This window comes from Talaromyces rugulosus, chromosome III (assembly GCF_013368755.1).
Source record: "Talaromyces rugulosus chromosome III, complete sequence".
Taxonomy (NCBI): Eukaryota; Fungi; Ascomycota; class Eurotiomycetes; order Eurotiales; family Trichocomaceae; genus Talaromyces; species Talaromyces rugulosus.
This window is the reverse complement of record NC_049563.1, coordinates 3801211-3818090: the sequence shown is the minus strand read 5'-3', so window position 1 is coordinate 3818090 and position 16880 is coordinate 3801211. Positions and strand designations below refer to the sequence as shown.

At 48.4% G+C, this 16880-nt stretch overlaps 5 protein-coding genes and 1 non-coding gene across 6 annotated transcripts; 3 read left to right on the top strand and 3 right to left on the bottom strand.

The window, feature by feature from the left end:
- Positions 1-298: 298 nt before the first annotated feature.
- TRUGW13939_06121 (uncharacterized protein) lies at positions 299-844 on the bottom strand (the record flags this gene model as incomplete). The annotated part of the gene is made up of 2 exons (XM_035489277.1): positions 299-505; positions 566-844. The coding sequence occupies 2 exons, from the start codon at positions 842-844 to the stop codon at positions 299-301; spliced, it is 486 nt and encodes a 161-aa protein (XP_035345170.1).
- Positions 845-2925: 2081 nt separating this feature from the next.
- TRUGW13939_06120 (uncharacterized protein) lies at positions 2926-5793 on the bottom strand (the record flags this gene model as incomplete). The annotated part of the gene is made up of 2 exons (XM_035489276.1): positions 2926-5206; positions 5258-5793. The coding sequence occupies 2 exons, from the start codon at positions 5791-5793 to the stop codon at positions 2926-2928; spliced, it is 2817 nt and encodes a 938-aa protein (XP_035345169.1).
- A 965-nt stretch (positions 5794-6758) lies between these two features.
- TRUGW13939_06119 (uncharacterized protein) lies at positions 6759-9713 on the bottom strand (the record flags this gene model as incomplete). The annotated part of the gene is made up of 3 exons (XM_035489275.1): positions 6759-6882; positions 6942-8150; positions 8209-9713. 3 exons carry the CDS (start codon positions 9711-9713, stop codon positions 6759-6761), a joined length of 2838 nt encoding a protein of 945 aa, XP_035345168.1.
- Positions 9714-10381: 668 nt separating this feature from the next.
- Positions 10382-12609, top strand: TRUGW13939_06118 (uncharacterized protein; the record flags this gene model as incomplete). Its single annotated transcript, XM_035489274.1, has 5 exons — positions 10382-10404; positions 10513-10723; positions 10788-11479; positions 11532-12514; positions 12578-12609. The coding sequence occupies 5 exons, from the start codon at positions 10382-10384 to the stop codon at positions 12607-12609; spliced, it is 1941 nt and encodes a 646-aa protein (XP_035345167.1).
- Positions 12610-12863: 254 nt separating this feature from the next.
- On the top strand, positions 12864-12954 carry TRUGW13939_06117. The gene has a single exon. It is a non-coding gene; the product is annotated as a tRNA-Glu (tRNA).
- Positions 12955-15110: 2156 nt separating this feature from the next.
- On the top strand, positions 15111-16715 carry TRUGW13939_06116 (uncharacterized protein; the record flags this gene model as incomplete). Its single annotated transcript, XM_035489273.1, has 3 exons — positions 15111-15113; positions 15164-15657; positions 15929-16715. The coding sequence occupies 3 exons, from the start codon at positions 15111-15113 to the stop codon at positions 16713-16715; spliced, it is 1284 nt and encodes a 427-aa protein (XP_035345166.1).
- Between the last annotated feature and the right edge of the window lie 165 nt (positions 16716-16880).

Here is a 16880-nt window from a genome sequence, read left to right as displayed (position 1 = left end):
TTATAGAGCCATATTCTAGAAGAATTATGTAAATTCAAAATCAATTGACCATTCCATGAAACTATCGATTTACCTGACTAGCTCGTGCGCTGCACTGCGACGCTGTTTGGCGTTTCAAAGATTGTCCACTGTTATCAAGGCAAATTGCCAAAAGAAAATCCGACGTCAAGTAACCATTTATTAGAGAGCATTGCGTTATCTCGTCAAAAAGGCACCTTGTAATAGTCTGTTACACGAGTGTGTGGGGTAAAGACAATTGAACCACTACTCTATGGTGAGTGTTGGTACTGATAAATCCTCAATCTTCTTCATCTTCTTCTTCCTCTTCTTCGCTCGTCGCATCGATATTCTTTTTCCCTGTTCTAGGTGATTCGCGCTCTTCCGTTGCTGCTGCTCCGTCGTAAGAGGGGCGGGGGATAGCGACGCCTTTCTGCGATAGCACTCCTTCAATATCTGGTAGGTGCGAGATTAAAGCGTTGAATTGATCGATCGGCAAGGATATACCCTGCGAAACAGTTCAAGTTTATTAGTATCCGGCGAAGAAGAAAATGACAGAGCACCATACCTTTTTCCCCGGCAGTTCTTGGCCATCCTTCTCGTAATACTCTCTAATGCTCACAAGGGTTTTACCTCTGAAGTTTGAAATTGTGACACGGCGTGAATTTGAGATATCCCAATACGTATCTCCATTCGCGTCGGTCTTGCTGGACGAGGCTGGATTGCTGGTTTTCGAAGCTTTGCTGGTTTTGGCTCGCTTTGAGCGGCCGCCAGCATCGGAATCGCTTGCGACGAAGCCGTCATCTGACTGGTAATCGTTTGAGCGTTTCTTTGATTTGGACGACATTTTTTCGTGTGTGATCACACTGTGGTGAGGTGAACAGAATCTGGGGAATCGGACTTGTACAAACGCACGCGTTAAGGGCGTCGCGTCATATCACGTGTGCGGTTATCTTATCCGATAAGAGATAAGAGATAACGTATTTTATAAGCACCGCGGGCCACATAAGCGTGCCGGGCCACCCTCTCAATTTCCTCCCAGTTTCAACCCAACATAATTTTGAAAATCGCGCCACCACACCAATATGTCTCAGAACGCTGCAAAAATCCCATCAAACAATGAAGGAAGAATTCAGCTTGCTATGAACGCGTTGAAAAAAGAACAAATTACCAGTGTACGCGAAGCAGCGCGTGCTTTTGGCGTACCAAGATCGACGCTTCAAGCCAGAGTCAAGGGTCGCTTGCACCGCTCATATAAGCGTCCAAACAACACCAAATTGTCAGAAACCGAAGAAATCGCGCTTCGCGAATGGATTCTTTCCATGGATAAGCGAGGCTGCCCTGTCAGGCCGTCGATGGTTGAACAAATGGCCAATTGCTTACTTGCAAAACGCGATTCCATTGCTTTACCACCTACCGTTGGTAAATGCTGGGTGACCAATTATTTAAAACGTCAGCATGACCTCCAGACTCGCTACATTCGCAAGTATAATTATGAGCGCGCTTTATGCGAGGATCCAACGATAATTAATGGCTTTTTTAACGATCTTGAGCGTGTTTTTGCCGAGTACGGGATCCAGGAAGAAGATATTTGGAATTTTGACGAGACTGGGTTCTCTATGGGCATCATATCTACTGCAAAAGTTGTATGCAGCTCTGATCGCAAAGGGAAACCTCGTCTGCTGCAGCCTGGAAATCGGGAATGGGTCACAGCTGTGGAATGTATAAGTGCGCGTGGGATCGCGTTGCCTTCACTTATTATATTGAAGTCAGTCAACAAGCTGCTTGACTGGTATAATTTACCCTGCTTACCCCCTGATTGGTCAATTACTGAGTCTCCAAACGGTTGGACGTCTGACGAACTCGGGATTGAATGGCTTCAAAAAATATTTGACCCTTGTACGAGACCGTTTACAGTTGGAAGGTACCGCGTTCTAGTTCTTGATGGGCATAGCAGCCATCTTACACCCAAATTCGATCAGTACTGCGCTACGAATGACATTATTCCTGTATGCATGCCGCCGCACTCGTCGCACCTGCTTCAGCCGCTTGATGTAGGTGTTTTCGCGGTTCTTAAGCGCTTATATGGGCGGGCGGTTGAGAACCGGATGCGCTGCGGTGTCAACCATATTGATAAAGACGATTTTCTCACAATATATTCGGAAATTCGGAATAAAGCCTATACCATACAAAATATTAAGAGCGGCTTTGCAGCGACTGGCATTTCTCCATTTGACCGAGAACGTGTGCTATCTAAGCTTGACATTCAATTGCGAACACCTACCCCCCCAAGCACGAGTCATTCCTCTGCAAATTGGTCACCAAAAACACCAAATAATATCAAAAACCTGACCCGCCAAACAAAAACAATAGAGCGACTTATAAGACATCATTCAGCCAATCCAAATTCGCCCACCAAGCGCGCGTTAGACCAGTTGATAAAAGGTTGCTCTTTGGCGATGAATTCTGCTACTATTCTTGCACAAGAAAACCACGATCTACGAGCAGCAAACGATCACCAGAAGCAAAAGCGTACAACCCGGGGTAGGCCTATAAACAGGCCTGGGATTTTGACGGTTTCCGAAGGCCGTGAGATTGCTGCAGCGGCGTTGACAGCCCAGGAAGCTTTACAATTGCCTAATCTGGAAGTCGCTTTGGGGGCACGCAGGCGCGCGCCGCGGACCTGTTCTAATTGTAACCAGGTTGGTCATATTCGCACGTACTGTCCGAACAATTTGGTATAGAAATTATATAGTAAATGGGATAAATCGTTACATTTTGGTCAATGTAAGTCGATTTTATCGGAAGGGTGGCCCGGCACGCTTATGTGGCCCGCGGTGCTTATAAAATACGTTACGTGATAAGGTTTGTTTTACTTTTCGACAAGTTGAAATGGAAAAGACTACCAGGTCTTTATTTTTCCAAACTCTAAAGAATAATAGCTCGAAGGGCCTGCAAAATAAGCGCAAATATGAAGCCTCGGGCAACTTCTTCTACTTGCAGACAATCAAAGACCCTGGCGAGCGCTTCTCCAGTGGCTGCACCGCCCATCACGCTCATTAAAGCTTGAGGCATGCCTCTTTCAATGAGCAATTTCCTGGCGTCGACTCTGAGCTTCTCACTCTCCTCTGCAGTCAGAGGAGGCGGCCATAGCTTTAGTTCCTCAGGCGTCGGGAGAGAGTTTTCCCTGGTCTTGGTTATATTAGTTGCGATAGCATCGTCTGAGGTGTTGGCATCGATCATTGATTGTTGCACCAAGACACGTATTGATTCCAGATGGGGATTCCCTGGTTTTAATATATACGTCTTTGCGGCATTAAGCAGCGTTCTTCGTATGTTCCACGCAGAAGATAGCGTGTATAACTCATTTATGACAGCGAATATCAGCTCGACTGCGATACGGGTTTCATCGTCGGTAATGGGAGTGCCTGTAGAGGAACTGGAAGCATTGGCTCCCTTGTCTTCTTGTTCAGGTGGGATCTCGTTAGTCTGTTGATCAAGCTCTGTATTAGGAGCATTATCCTGAGTGGTATATTCCGGGTCAATCTTTTCCAGACTGGTAGAAGAAGCTGTATAATTTGAATCCCTCGATTGAGTAAGCTCTCCGGCATTTTTCTCATAGTCTGCTTCCATCGGATTTTCACTACTCGCAGTAGACGATGGCGAGTTCAGTGGATTGATGGTGGGTTGATCAGCCGAGGCCCTGCTAGTCTGTAGCTGGCTAGCGGTAGAAGAAGAATGTGGTCGCTCAAGATTATCTTGACTAGCACGACCTTGACTTGATGAAGCTGTAACTGTGTTTCTTTTGTTCAACCCTGCAAAGACGCCTGTCATGCCGTCCAAGACAGCCTTTCCTCCCCCCGCAACGCCCTTAGGTGCATTTGACAGAACTCCCAACATTCCCTTCCCCATATTTTCAAAGGCGGTTGAGGTGCGGAAAGGATTGCCTGCGCTACCACTTGCCGATGGTGTCTGTTGCAAGCCACTGTCCCTTCCAAAAAACCGCCTCAGGCGGTCTGATTGAACGAGCTCTTCGTGTTTCAAAGCATCACAGAGGTACTTCTCAAGATTCCTTGCTAATGAGAATTTCGTTTGTCCGCGCCAGGTAGGTAAAAGGGCATGGCTGTCCAAAAATGATACGTGGTGATACCGTGATAGCGTTGTTAATGCATCATGTAAATAGTTGAAATCTTGGTAGCTTCTAAAAGTCATCCAACCGGGTTCACGTGCTGAAGCTGGTTCAATCAAAAGCGAATACTCGGCCGTGGGTTGAGACCTCATGATTGCTTTGTCTCCAGGATGTGAGCCATCATCAACTGATACAGAGGCGCCGAGGAGAGGGGTGTGCAATTCCCTTTGATTCTGCTCTTGATAACTGGTCATCTTCGTCTCGTCTGGGTTTGGTTGATTTCGCTCGATTTCAACGAAATCTAGGCCGTCACTGCTATGGCTTCGTTCCGAGAGTCCCGCTTCAGTAGAAGCTGGCAAATCCGTGCCCTCTGCCTCCACCTTCGAAGGCAGACCCTCTTTTGCCATAGCTGGGGTTGAACCTTTGGTGTGGAACACTGTGTCCAGTGAGCTGTCTGCTGCTTTGGCGCTCTGAAGGGGTGCGGAAATTTCGCTTGGCAAAGTCTGAGATGAGCCACTAAAGGCTTCAGATGATGCAACTTTGCCCTTCGGAGCATTTTCCAATCCAGCATCAATTGCGTTTAGGATCTCCGGTTCACCCTCTTTAAGCAAATATAGGATCCAACCATTGATGAAATCTGGCTTTGAGCAGCTTTGGACGACCGACTCCAGCACCACACCCGCAAATATCTCGCGGAAAAAGCTCCTTAGTGGCTCGCATTTATATACCGAGGGTTCGAGGAAACCAGAAAGAACATCATCTGCTACCATCTTGAGCTTCTTTTGCTGTTGATCCACGGATAGCACGTTTGACAAGCTACTATCCGGATAATTTTCCAAATAGTGTTTGATAACGTCTTCTGTCGCCGGGGAATCGGGGCCGGTTGTCTGGAGAGCTGTGGACAACTCATTCAAGAATACGATGATCATTGAGCTTGCGTTGGTGACAAACTGAAGGAAGGTATCCGCTGAGCGTTTGCGAGTCATATGCGATGATAGCGAATTGATGAAGTTGACTAGGACTTTTCTGCAAGAGACGGGGAAAGTGTTTTCGGAAGGTAGGATTGGGCTGTACCAGTAGCTGAGAAAGTATTAGTTGAACCAGCTCTAGTGCTGAATAGGTTGACCTTACTTTACATAGTCTCTTAATATGGCATCGGTTAGATCCGAAAGAGCAGCGGCGGTAGCAGGACGAAATCCGGAGAAATCCATATCATCATTCGGCGCCACAACTCTGGCATCGTCGCCGCGTTCTATGACACTCGATCGCGGGTTCCAGTCGAGCAGCCGAGAGGCAACCTGAAGACCAAGTTCTTTCCTTCTCTTGACATAGCTAGGACTCTGATCTCCACGGCGCGAGTCCTTGTCCGCAACGCCATCCCAGAACTCATGAAAGAGGAATCCAGCGACTAGCCCGATGAACAACAGACCCAGCCTCCCAAAAATTATGTATATAACGACAGCTGCAGCGGCAGCTAGAGCGATAAGCGTTTCGTTTTCGGCAGTGGAGAGATAGCGCATAACGTGTTGTCCTGATGTCGCGGCCCATGACTGCTGCAAGTCCCCCGGAGGTGCATCCTCCTCGCCTCCTCCAAGGGTAATGTCATGTTTCTCTATGGCGGTCGTCTCGTTTTCTGGAATATGCGAAGGGGTAGCGTCTTGATCCATGGCAACCACATAGAACAATCAACCGGTTGCTGCTTGCGACGGCCGCAGGTGTCGAGTGGAAAGGAGCCATCCGGGGAAAGGAGACGGGTGATCAACGGCCGAAGCCGTGGCTCATCGGTGCCGAGTAGGCAGTTAATAACAAGCAACTCAACCCAACTTGCGTGTTTCTGCTGTCTCAAAATTCATTGGGATGGGCATTTGAGTTTTGTTCGCTTGGGAAAAAATTACAGAAGTGATTTTCTCAAATCTAGCCTTGGAATTCCGGAAGGGCTATCTGCTACGTACGTATTACTAACGACAAAGTGACGATTGTTTGGCCCATAAAGGCAACAGGTTATGTATCCATCCATTATTTTCTCACTTCACTATAACGAAAGCAAGATATCTAAAGCATACAGGAGTGGACTTAATCTCCGCTATCCGAGTGAATCTGGCATTCAAAGGGCTTGCATTCATGCCAGATGTAAGAAGAAAGCGGCAGTATATATTGAGAGCATGGCTACTCGAGGGAAGTGGCTTTGGTAGAAAGCTGTGTTCTCCGATGGTTGGGTTTTTTTGATGTGATTCTAAAAGTCATGATTTCTCAAGTGAGTAGGTCAGTCCTGTGTGGTCCAGCCAAAGAGAAGGCATGAAAAGGAATCATGCAAATCGGAACTTCGAGTCATGAATGGATTAGAATGGGAAGTTGCCTGCATCATGGTTTCCACATTCGTCCAATATCAACCCAGATGAATTGCGAGAAGTGAGTAATTCACAAGGTCGAAGCTGGGCCGAGGGAAAAGTTTTGTCACTGTTTAGGTGGATCTGATTAGTCAGCCGCCTGCTAGCCAAAAAGGGCTAGTTTTCCGACAGCTCCACATAATTAGGAGACCAGGTTTGAATAATAATAAAGTTCTCTTGATATATTTGCTTAAATAGTATAAACTACAATGTATACTTTACGTTAGTGGGTAACCCATCATTTGTTAATGATCACGCCTCCGCACCCGCGAGAGCATTTGCGACAGCATGAAGTGGGTTACATCTTCGTCCGCCCAGTAGGATAGATGGCTTGCAAGACTGGCAATCAATGATATGTCAAAGGCGCCCCTAAATAGCACTGTTAACGCGAAATTCGTCGTTAAAGACATTGACTGGTGAAGGCTTACTCTTGTATGCTATAATCAACTCTGCCATTGGAGTTGAGAGCCCTGACTTTTGCTTCCTCTGATCTGATTTTCCGAGCACGGTTTTCCATGTCATTTGCCGACATATTTTCCTTGTCCAAAGATCGCGCTTTTTCAAAGCCTTCGTACAGAGTTTCCACGTTGGGACTCATCAAGGTTGACATGTCTGATTCATACCCAGCCCCAGGGCCCAGTGGCTGTTTATTATCTCCCGCGGTACGCTTCGCTTCAAATGAAGCCGATACGTCACTTGGATGTGACAACCCTTGACCAGGTTTGTCTTCAGGTTGTAACCCTAGGCTGCGGTTCAAAAGACTGCTTGCAACGCCAGACGTAAAATTTGTCCATAAAGATCCCACGCGAGAACTGATGTTAGATAGACTTTGACCCGAAGCTGTCCAAATGCTCCTTTTTACAGAAGGCAGCGGTTGCGGCTTCAGGTTCGTCATGGCAGGAGAAATAAGTGGCTCGAGACGATAACTGACCGGGTCAGACGGATGAAAGATATTATACAGTTCATCACATCTAGGCGAAGACACATTGGAATTCGGTTCATACACAGGCTTGGCGTCATAGCCACTCACGGATGGTATAGGAGACTCGCGGGAGTTTAGCAAAGACGTATCATCGACAGTGGAGCCCTTTGGAGTGTGCGAAACTCTTGTAGACCGACGCCCACCAATAGTCTTTGCTTTTAGCATCTGGAAAAGTGCAATAGGCGAGCCAAGACAGAAAAATTCCCTGCAGTCAAACTCGAGAGGGTAACCACCTTTATTCTCAGTTGTGGCGGTTTTCTTGAACTTTGGTGACTCGTTCGACGTTTTTGGATCGTTGTGAAGGTTTTGATGGGACAAAATATCAAACAGGATCGCACTCCCCAAGGAATGACCACATAGGCTAACTGACCCTTTGAATGATGGGTTACGGGCTTTGAAAAGCTGAAAGATTCGATTGCATTCTCGCTGGACAATTCCCATTATATGCTCTCTGTACTGACTTTGGTACAGGAGAACGTCCATAGCCAGGTCGGAAATCAGGTTGCGGACTGCGGGTACTCCTTCCAGTGTTATATCAGCTAAGGTAGGGTACTCTTCATCCTCAGCAGAAAGACTACTAGGATCCGCGAGGTCGAACTCTTTGCGGTTTTGGCGTAAACCTTGTCGAGGAAAGTCCAGCAAATGCCTCCAGCAGCTGTTGTGTACGTTAGCAGGATATTGTTTTCAAGCAGATATCAGTGCTAGAGACTTACACAGGTAGAACCTGTACGCGGCAGTTTCTCCTCGCATCAGGGTGTTCCAGATTGAGCGCTTGGAGATCAGGCGCGGCGCTGTAAACAGACTTCATCGTTTTCCTCAAGACATTAACATCGTGAATAAAGTTAACGCTCTCCAATCTGATTCCAAGGCGTTGTCCAATTCCATGAGTAACAAGGACCAAATGATCGATTTCTCTGTCTCTTTCCTCCCCATCCGCCTCTCTAGAGTCCTCCATCTCTTTCTCTTCCTGCCTCCTTACCTCTTCCTCGAGATCGGCAACATTCTCGGCCTCACCATTCAATGATGATATCTGACGCTGCAGGGTTGCCCGATGCTCATTCGACTCTCGGCGCATATCTGTCTTGCCAAGTTCATCAAAACCATACAGCTTCTGGGGTAATCCATACTCCCGACGTTCCTCGATAGCATCACTTTCTTCAACAGAATCCGGTTCTACAGGAGTAGCGGGTGAAGACGTCTTCACTGTCGAGCCTTTTCCCTCGACCGGGTCCTTTGGCCGGCCCGGCTCCGTGTAGCCCCTGATGACCTTAGTACCCCCGACCCCTCCAAGCCTCTGGTAAACTGTGCTGCTCATGCGAGACATGAAGTCGTCTGAATTTAGCCAAGCGACGGATGAATCTTGATAGGTAATTGTGCTGTTCATGTACGAACCAAACAAACGATGAACAGGCAACTGTGCGTTCAACGCTGAATTGATGCTGTGGCCATCACGAGCTACGCACTCTTCCTCGGTGTAACCCTGCTTTCTAACAGATTCAGAAGCGGACCTCGAATGACTAGCTGATTTTTTGGTTCCATCGCTGGATTCTGTTTTGGTCTTGGTCTTCTGTTGTGGGTATTGGATTTGCCAGGGCCGCAACCTCAAATAACCTTCTTCTATTTGGGTGGCGAGGTTTTCCTCGCAGGGCTTCAAGGTTGAGCCATCTTGGAAAAACCAAGTGCCTCGTCTTACTTCATAGACGGGACCTAGCCAATAGGCAGAGCTGAGCTCCCTTTTATCAACGTCAACGTCATAAAGGTTGTCTTCGTTGACGGGGACCTTGACTGTAGCATCTGAGTTCTCGAACTTTGTGTGGCTGTCGCCGGGGGGCTCAGTAGCATTCACACGATCTTCACATCTTATCAAATGCTGAAAAGCGTCTTCCACAGACTGGGAATCTTTGAGTAAGAAAGGAACGAATTTTTTGGGCGGAGGCAAGGGCTTTGTCTCGGCCCTGTCTGAGGTCAAAAAAGCCGGTTTGGATTTGGGTATATCAACGGCATAGAACCACCGAGGATGCAGAGGGGGGCAATCATCGGGATATCGCAGCGAGCTCAGTCTTTTTCGATGGGAAGTGACATGGTCTTGTCCTTGAGTTTGCTTGAGGCTCTCCGCGTCACTGCCGGCCTGTCGCTCAGGCTGGGGCGTTGAGGCTCGCGAGGCTGACCACGGCGAGATTGTTTCGAGGAATGACGGCTTTGCGTCGACAACGGGCATTGTCGGCCGCCGGAAGCGAAAAAGGGGATGTAATCGAGCCAGCGCGCAGTGCTTTTACTTCATTTCTAAGAGCGAGAATAACAATCAGCACCATGGGAACGAAATAATTAATGCAAGCGTCGCTGGCTGTTTGTTGCACGTGCAATTCTTCGACCGTTTTGTCGCGACCCACCTGGACAACAGACGTCATGGCTTGGCGCCGTCGAAGTCGTCAGCCACCAAGTGACCACTGGCCACCCACGTATGCATCCGGGACGAGGCTTCGGGGGCCCAAATGGCAATTCCTGAGGAAATCTGCAGTAGAAAGAAGTCGCGGGGACGTAGGAGATAATAGTTTCTAGTTGTTGCAACTTGCACCCAGCTCGCGAGCTGACGAGGGCTGGCACTGCCCGCGCCCCGCCTGATTGGGCGCCCGCCGCCTGCCCCGCTTTCCCATCGCTCTTGCTGGAAACTGCGGACAAATCCAGGCGACCACATAATCTGTTCTCTCTCTCTCTCCCTTCACGATCGCCGTCGTGTCTAGGCAGCTCTTTTTTTCGCTGCTTTATCTTTTCGTCGTCTCCTAGCGAGGACCGACAACGCCGTCTGGCTTCTACTTTCCGTCGCCCTCGTTTTCGATACTACCCCGCCGCGAACCGACTCACAACCCGTGAGTGTGCGTGTCCGCAATGAACGTCCTTAAGCTTCAGAGGTATGCTGGTACCCTCGATCGGGGCCCCCTTTTCTGGAAAATACTGGCTTTTCTACCGGTTTTCCAATGGCCAATTGAGGAAGATCACCCTTGCTAATTGTCTCTCAGGAAGTATCCTCAGTTCCCGCAGAACGAGCTCTTCTCCCTTCAGGACGCTTTCCATAAACTTGATATCGACGACAAAGGCTACCTTGACGAGGCCACCGCCATCAAAGCCACGCAGCAGTCCGAACGCTTACCATACGATGTGGTTAGACAAGCTTTGAAGGAAGTGGAACTCGACAGCTCACGTCGCGTGGAATTTGAGGACTACATCGATGTAAGCAGCCCCTTCCAGGCTGCGCCTTTCTCCTGCAAGCTCTAATGCATGCCGTGCCATATAGCTCATCTCGAAAATTCGTGACTCCGGTAGTGCTCCTGCCAAGGTTCCGAATCCTATCCAAGCGGCCAACCCTAGTGCGGGAAGCGGCGCAGGCTCTTCTCGTCATGTTTCGAAAGGAAGTGTTGGGGGTAAAATCCATGTGCAGGGCTCTTCGGCCAATGTAACGCATACGATCAACGAAGATGAACGAACTGAGTTTACGCGGCACATCAATGCTGTTCTTGCGGGGGACCCTGATATCGGCCATCTTCTACCATTTCCAACCGACACTTTTCAAATGTTTGACCAGTGCAAAGACGGCCTGGTTTTGGCTAAGCTCATCAACGATAGTGTCCCAGATACTATAGATGAGCGCGTGCTGAACAGACCAGGAGTCAAAATCAAACAGCTGAATGCTTTCCACATGACGGAAAACAACAACATTGTGATTAATTCTGCTAAGGGTATTGGGTGCTCGGTTGTCAATATTGGAAGCGGCGACATTATCGAGGTCCGCGAGCACTTGATTCTGGGCTTGATCTGGCAAATCATTCGTCGTGGTCTTCTGGGAAAGATTGACATCAAACTACACCCAGAGTTATATCGACTGCTTGAAGAGGATGAGACTTTGGAGCAGTTCTTGCGCCTACCACCAGAGCAGATCCTTCTCCGCTGGTTCAATTATCACTTGAAAAATGCCAAATGGGAACGAAGGTTGGTTGGATGCACCAGGCCGATTAGTTTAGAATGCTAACAGAGGGAATAGGGTCAACAACTTTTCCACGGATGTCAAGGATGGAGAGAACTACACCGTTCTTCTCAACCAACTAGCCCCTGATGTTTGCTCGCGAGCCCCTCTCCAGACAAGAGATCTCCTTCAGCGTGCCGAACAGGTTTTGTCGAATGCAGAACTCTTGGATTGCCGCAAATTTCTGACTCCCACGTCTCTTGTTGCCGGAAACCCAAAGCTTAACCTTGCATTTGTTGCCAACCTTTTCAACACCCATCCAGGCTTGGACCCAATTACCGAAGAAGACAAGCTAGAGGTCGAGGACTTTGACGCCGAAGGCGAGAGAGAGGCTCGTGTCTTCACCTTGTGGTTGAATTCATTGGATGTTCAACCTGCCGTCAACTCGCTCTTTGACGATCTTCGCGACGGTACCGTCCTTCTTCAGGCATACGACAAGGTCATCCCTGGTAGCGTCAATTGGAGACATGTGAACAAACCCCCGCCATCCGGTGGTGAAATCATGCGGTTCAAAGCAGTGGAGAATACAAACTATGCTATTGAGCTCGGCAAGCAGAACCGGTTTTCTCTGGTGGGCATCCAAGGGGCTGATATTACTGATGGTCAGCGAACTTTGACTCTAGGATTGGTGTGGCAACTCATGCGAAAAGACATCACCAACACTCTTTCTTCCCTGGCACAGAAGATGGGCAAACGCGAGATTACTGATCCTGAAATGATCCGGTGGGCCAATGATATGTCACAGAAGGGTGGTGGCAAATCCACAATACGCAGCTTCAAGGACGGTTCCATTGGCACTGGCGTGTTTCTTCTGGATGTGCTTAGTGGCATGAAGTCCAGTTATGTTGACTATGATTTGGTCACACCGGGAAAAACCCCAGATGATGCCTATGCCAATGCAAAGCTGAGCATCAGTATTGCTAGGAAGATGGGGGCAACTATTTGGCTCGTGCCAGAAGATATTTGCCAGGTCCGCTCTCGACTTGTTACAACCTTTATTGGTAAGTAGTCCCGCACGTGGAGATAGTTTTTAAACGAAATAATCTGGCTAACTGCTTTGTTAGGTTCCTTGATGGCTACCTTTGAGGGTATGTAAAGGTGGGGATACCACTACAGGGATCAGTAGGTAGGTGTATGCGAGTTTTGAAGTATATTGGGGGCTTTGTTATAGCGAGATAGTGTTCCAAAAGAATAAAAGGCTTATGATACTCTTTCATCTACTGGCAAGAACACCACAGGTCGAGAAATCTTTTGATATTATTGTAATTTGGGTGTTCTGGTCTGTGTTGAGTTTAATTTTTAATGTTTGTAGAGAATAGTAATATATCATAAAACGGACAGTTTCTGCAATCCGAAATGGAGTAATGGTCAACTTAACTGTCTCTCATCATAACATGAAGTCTGTTCACAGTAGCTCGGGGTTCGATTCCCCGTTTCGGAGGCCTCTTTTTTTTCCCGCCCGTTCATTTCTATGAAATGGCAATGGCCCATGACACTAACATCCGAAATCGAGTCATGGTCAATTTTTATCATACAAAGTAGGTTCACTGTAACTCGAGATAATTCCCCATTTTGGAGATTGGGTTTTTGACCTCCGTTGTACCCAAGCCAATGTATCCCCTCCCTTCTTCTTTGCCGGTGTACAAAACCGGCAGTGTCGCTTATCTATGATAGGTGAGTTACCCCTTAGGTATGTTACAGGACTGGACTGGAAAGCAGAACCAAGGTAGAGATTGGATTCTAACAAAGAAAACAGCTGAAGAGCCTCATTAACTACAGTGAGGTGGGCACAAGACCCATCCTAAAATTTTGCACTCCATCCGATTAAACCCTAACCCTAGCCCTAAGGCAACATTTGAAGTGGGAACATTTTGGAGGATATTTACGAAGCATATTTTATACCATCAACCATCCTGTTATTGATTAATATGGAAGGTCGTTGTTTTGATGGCGATCGTCGGCATACTAGATTGTATCTTCAGTCTTCAACAATGCCACCTAGTCAAGGCGAATTGGGACGATCTTATTGTAAAGATTTGGTAAAGATTTAGTGAAGCTCGGTAAAACACTTGAAACTTAATGCTAAAATGTAGGCATTGCCGGAAAGAGAGTTATCTCTTAAATATAGAATCGACAGGTCGCCTCCTCATTCTCACAACTACTTTCCCAGCAGGTCCCAGAGTCCCAACCCCAAAGTTCCGCATACTTGGCTTCAATCCTTGCACATCAGTCAGCACTTCACAATCATAAAGCAGTACCAACATCGCCGTTGAAACAAAAGCCATAACCTTAGCAAACTGCCGCCCAGGATCAAGCATGATGCCGTCCTCCAAATGGCATCCACGCGCCTTTAGATAAGTCGGTGGTGAATTCTACTTCCGACTGGCTATCTTCCTAGGTAGGTGGTTTAAGCCACCGCCCAGCGGAGAATTCATGCACCGGTTGTGCCAGCCGTGGATATCAATATCCTCTTTTGATTGGTTCCAAACGAAGAAGCCGTTAACGCGAATTCGCAGGGTTTCAGCATAGACGGCTTGGAGAACAGGTTGCTGAAGGAGACGGTCAATATCGAACAGCAGCCCTTGCCCTGGGAGTGATTCAAGGAGGCAAAATTGGGCTTCTTTTGCGAACGGCTGTGAGAAGGTCGGCGTTATTGAATATTTCAGTGGCAGTCCAGAAAGAGGCTATGATCGTGTTGTTCAGGGCACTGTAGAGGGGGCACCAGCGTTCGTTCTCACCGATAGCATGTAATCACATGTAATCACGGACGAACCCCCAAATGAATGCAAGTTCGTGTGATGCAATGGCGTTCGCGTCGAATCGATCCATTGCCTGGAACATGTCTTGTCTTTCGCGGAAGAAGCGAGTCCCCCAATATGGATCATCGCCATTTGAGTCCACGGGTGCAGGGTAAAAATTGTCTCTGGCTCAAAAATGCCAATCTTTCAACGCAACCAGAGATGTTTCTCTTGCTACATGAGGACCTAAGAGCAGGAAGCGTGGAAGGTGAGAGATCGTGTTCCAGAATTTGCCATCCAGGGTCCATATATTTTCAAGGAAATTTGGGTATCGCTGCAGCAGATATCGCCCTCAAAGGGACTCAAGGGTTGACGAGGTAACCTTGTCCTGGAAAAAAGTCAAGAAAAATATCCGCGTAACCCAGGCAGGTCAGAGGGGAAGACACTGCAGGCGCTTCGCCAGATCCGCTTAAAGGACAATACCTTGGACTCTAGTCTATTCATAGAATAACAGACTGGGGTTAATTGCGCAAATCCCTGTCTTAGCAAGTGCTGGGGTATCCTGCAGTCATCATACACGTTTGCTCCCTTTAAAGCAGCAAGCCGCTTTTCTTTGTTCTTCCCCGCCCACGACGTCCATTTTCCTCCAAAACACTTTCCCCTTTTCTCTTTACTCTATCCTCTATCCTCTATCCCTTGGTTATTAAACCACAGCAGCATCAACCATGGAAATGCAGAACATGGGGTGGAAAAGCCTCGTGGGCCGCATCGCCATGTCTCTAGCTGTGGCTGTCGTAACCTCCTTTTTCTACCGAATGGCAAAGGCGCGGCTTGTCTTCTACCGCCTCAAGAACAAGGAATGGTCCGTAACCCCGTGCACCTGCCAGCGAACTGCTATTCTAATTATCTTAGCCAATGCCCCCGTGGGGTCCTTTTCTCGGGAATATCCCAGCCCTGGCTGCGTTGAACAAAAGGGTGCCAAATGATGCCCGGCAAGCAGAGTCCTTTGCGCTCCTCTCTTCCGAGTCTCCCGGACTCGAATCGTGTTTCTATGTCGACGTCTGGCCGTTTGGATTCCCTATCCTTGTCATCACTTCGCCTGAGCTCGCTATGCAGACGTGCCAGACTCATGACCTTGGTAAGCCGGATGCCCTCTCTCCATTCATCGCCCCGACGGCAGGCGGGTCAAGCTTTTTTGATAGCAACGGCACGGAATGGAAGCGATCCAGAGAGCTCTTTCACCATGCTTTTAGTATGAAGGCCTCGATGGAGCATGTCCCGCAAATCATTGAGGAGGCAGAGGCATACGTGGATATTCTCCGGGAGCACGCAGAAAAGCAGGACATCTTTCTGTTGGACCAGGCAACTTGCAATTGCGTCATGGATATTGTCGGCAATGTTGCGCTGTAAGTTTTACTTTTTCTACGCCTAATCATGACTAATGCGTGTCCAGGAATACTCGCTTCCATAGCCAGCGAAGATACAACCCGATTGCAACATCGATGCGAGACACGATCGACTAGGAGTGCCGTATCGAAACAGACAGCCCTTTTAGCCGCTTGAGCCCAATGCGTTGGTTCAAACAGTGGTACAATGGGCGGACCATGAATCACCACATCGGGATCGAACTGGAGAAAAGATATCAAGAATGGAAGGATAGCAGACCGGCAAACCCAGCCACAGCCAAGTCCATCATGGATCTAGTCATCGCAGAGTACATGAAGGCAAGGCCGGCAGCGCCATCAAGGCCTGGGCTACCATCCAGATTCGTTTGTTTCTCTTTGTCGGACACGACTCGACCGCAGTGACCATTGTTTACTGTCTATACCTCCTATCAAAACACCCAGCTATCTTAGACAAAGTACGTGTGGAGCATGACAAAGTATTTGGCACGGACTTGGCTAGCGGCACTGAACTTCTTAAGCAACGCCCGAAATTGATCAATAGGCTGCTGCCCTATACAACAGCAGTGGTAAAGGAAACACTCCGTCTCTACCCGCCCGCCAATGGTCTCCGGCAGGGGCTTCCAAACGTTTCCCTCCGCAATCCTCAAACTGGCCAAACTTTCCCTACTGAAGGGTTCGCACCCTGGGTCTTGCACAGTGGCGTCCACCGAAACGCTCATCACTGGCCAGACCCGCATTCTTTCATCCCGGACCGATGGCTGGCTCCGCCTGGCCACCCTTTACATCCCCCTGCTGGAGGGTGGAGACCTTTTGAACACGGCCCTCGGGATTGTATAGGGCAGAACATCGCTCTCCTTGACGCAAAGACTACGCTGGTCATGACGGTCCGCGAATTCGACTTCCACGATCAGTATGCCGAGTGGGATCGCCTTCATCCGCCCCGTGGACCGAACACCATGTTTGGCGAGCGTGCCTATCTCATCCAGAAGGGATCAGGACACCCAGCGCAGGGAATTCCTTGCAAGGTTGCTCGCCGAGAAAGTGTCGGGGATCTATAGACGCATATACCGCCTGAGCCTTAAAATCAAATAGATCTTTTAAAATTATAGATCTAAATAAATCTATTCCAAAACTCAGTGTCGGTACCAACGAAGGAATAGGCTAACGCTCAAAACCAAACGCAATTCCGGCGGCAACCCCGCCCAGAAAATGTCTGTTTGAGC